The 2,500-nt window shown below is 33.9% G+C and overlaps 1 protein-coding gene across 1 annotated transcript in view; it reads left to right on the top strand.

Moving 5' to 3' along the window:
* The window catches only part of LOC125032770 (protein catecholamines up-like), a 12,067-nt gene that overhangs the window by 9,223 nt on the left and 344 nt on the right, over window positions 1-2,500 (top strand). The window contains exons 3-4 of the mRNA XM_047624112.1: window positions 313-388; window positions 1,452-2,500. The exon at window positions 1,452-2,500 is cut by the window's right edge and continues 344 nt beyond it. Of these exons, the coding sequence (XP_047480068.1) occupies window positions 313-388; window positions 1,452-1,645 (270 nt within the window). The 3' untranslated portion in view covers window positions 1,646-2,500. The remainder of the gene's footprint in view (window positions 1-312; window positions 389-1,451) is intronic.

The following is a 2,500-nucleotide window of genomic DNA, read 5'->3' as shown; positions in this document are numbered from 1 at the left end:
TCTCTCTCTCTCTCTCTCTCTCTCTCTCTCTCTCTCTTTCTCTCTTCAAAAATATTTAATGTTGATACTAATGCAGTGTTTTTTCAAGGCCCTGACATGGCCAGTTTTGTTGTGTGGAAGTGAAACCAGAGCTTGGACTGTATAAGTGTGTGTGTGTGTGTGTGTGTGTGTTTTATGTGAATATTTGTTTATTTGTTTATTCTTGCTTTTATTTGATTTTTATACCTTTTTTTTATTTATTTTTTCATTGATGTAAGGTAGGATTTTTTCCCCCATAATTTGAACTCATATTCTTTTTTTTTTGTTTTTTAGGCAATGAAGCTGCAGCTAGTGACAGCTTTGGGTGCTTTAACAGGTACCTGCATATCTCTCCTTGCTGAGGGAGCAGGTAAGTTCATTTATTCGATTTTGTGTGTAGTCTACTCTCATTATAATGGCTAACAGTCAGGGTATTCATTAAGGAGAGTGGCCGGCTTGGAGGGAAAATAGTTATTATTGATTGTATTGAGATGAAAATATTATGAGAAGTCAAATCCACTATATGAATAAGAACTGATGTGTAAAAGTTCCCCTTCTTCCCCCCCATCCCCCTCCCCAAAATAGTTTTTTAAAATCTATCTCCTATAGTTTTTATTGTACACTCATGTGCTTCACATACAGGAAAGGTACTTGGTATAATAATGCCTTTTTTTTCAATCTGGTTTTATATTCCGATAATTATTTTTTCTTTGGTGTGCCTTTTTTTATGTGAAACAAATATTCAAAAAATAAAAATTTTGCAATTAAATTTGTCATCGTAAAATACTGGTCTTTGTGTCATTGAAATTAATACATATATGGCTGAGAAGATATTTAACCTTTTAGTTATGATAACTTTTCAAGACTGCTTTCCTGGTCTAAAAGGTGAGTTTCTTTTTATCATTAGATGCATTTTTCTATTTTTTTCATATCAGATAAGTATTTACAATTTATCCATATTACAAACATGTCAGACCCACTAAATGTTAGTAAGCTATTTCTATTCAGGCTTCCAGCCCCCCCCCCCCTCCCCCAACCCCTTTTGGGTATTATCCATGAAAGGAAGTCACAGATCTCAGAGTAGGGGATATATTTCAGGCCATAACTTGACAGGTACAGTGAATTTATGTAAAACTTCATCTGTGTATTTCTTCTTCTTCTTCTTCTTCTTCTTCTTCTTCTTCTTCTTCTTTTTTTACTTGAGCAGCGCATGTTGTGCAAAGTTCCATATAGTGCAGGGAAAACCCATGGTGAATGGGGTAGATGAATGCCGGAGACTTTAGCTAGGGTAGAGGTGTACATGCTCAATGGTTTTCTTTGATAGCTATTCCTTTCAGATGAGCATATATATATTGATAAATAATGAGACATTAGTTAATCAAAAATAACTGCTCTGATTTTCTCTGTATTCTTATCACTTATTCTCCCTTCAGATGAATCAGCCATTGCCTGGATACTTCCCTTCACTGCTGGGGGTTTCATCTACATTGCCACTGTGTCTGTGATTCCAGAGCTGTTGGAAAATACTCAGTTCTGGCAGTCTGTATATGAGGTTTTTGCTCTCTTGAGTGGTGTCGGCCTCATGGTGATGATTGCCCATTTCGAGGAAATGGGTCATGAACACTGATGTTTCCTCTGGAAGTGTTAATGTGTTTTATATTTTATTCTCCCTTATTTAGTTTATTTATTAGTGTTTTGTTTTATCTTGTTTCATTCATTTTGCTGTTTTTTGTGATTTTACTATGGAGAAAGGAAAATAAGTAATGGATATTATCTCAGCTCTACTATTATGTAGTAAATATATATGTGTACATAGTTTTGGTTCCTTAAATAATTTTTTTTTTGTGTATTTAGCCTTGACTGTTTAGAAGAAATTTGTTTCCCAATTCCCAACCCCTTTTTTTCAGTTGTGGTAACCTTTATTTGTGCATTTAGTTGTTCATATTAATGAAGTGGTGCTTTGGTCAAGAATCAGAAGAAAGGACTGCTGTTCTATTTTTATCAGTGCGTTTATTTGATTAATTATTTTTGTATGTGCATATGATATTAGAATTTTACTGAACTTTCCAATTTACACAAACATTACTGAGTGTCATAATTGTAAGTTTATACATATTGCCATCATTATTTTTGTTTTAATCTGAACTAGCAAAAGCATTCCCTGCTCCATTTTCCTTCCTTGGATCTTCATAACCTATTTTTGTCTGTCATTCTTCCAGGCAATAGACTAGACCTTTTTATACTTGGAACAAACCCAGGATTGCATGTATGCAGTCAAATAATTATTTTCATAGAAATAAAATGCAATATTGATCTACTTATTTCCATTGCTCTTTAATATGCCAATTTCATAGTTTGTACGGTTGTATGTATTCCAGACCTACAGGTGTGTTAAGATATACTTGTGCACAAGCTTACAGGTATGCTTCCAGACACTTTGTACAGACATTTTTACAAACACATAGAAACTTAGAGATTTTCA

The sequence above is a fragment of the Penaeus chinensis genome, chromosome 15 (assembly GCF_019202785.1).
Source record: "Penaeus chinensis breed Huanghai No. 1 chromosome 15, ASM1920278v2, whole genome shotgun sequence".
Lineage (NCBI taxonomy): Eukaryota > Metazoa > Arthropoda > Malacostraca > Decapoda > Penaeidae > Penaeus > Penaeus chinensis.
The sequence above is the reverse complement of the archived record's forward strand: the minus strand, read 5'-3'. Positions and strand labels throughout refer to the sequence as shown.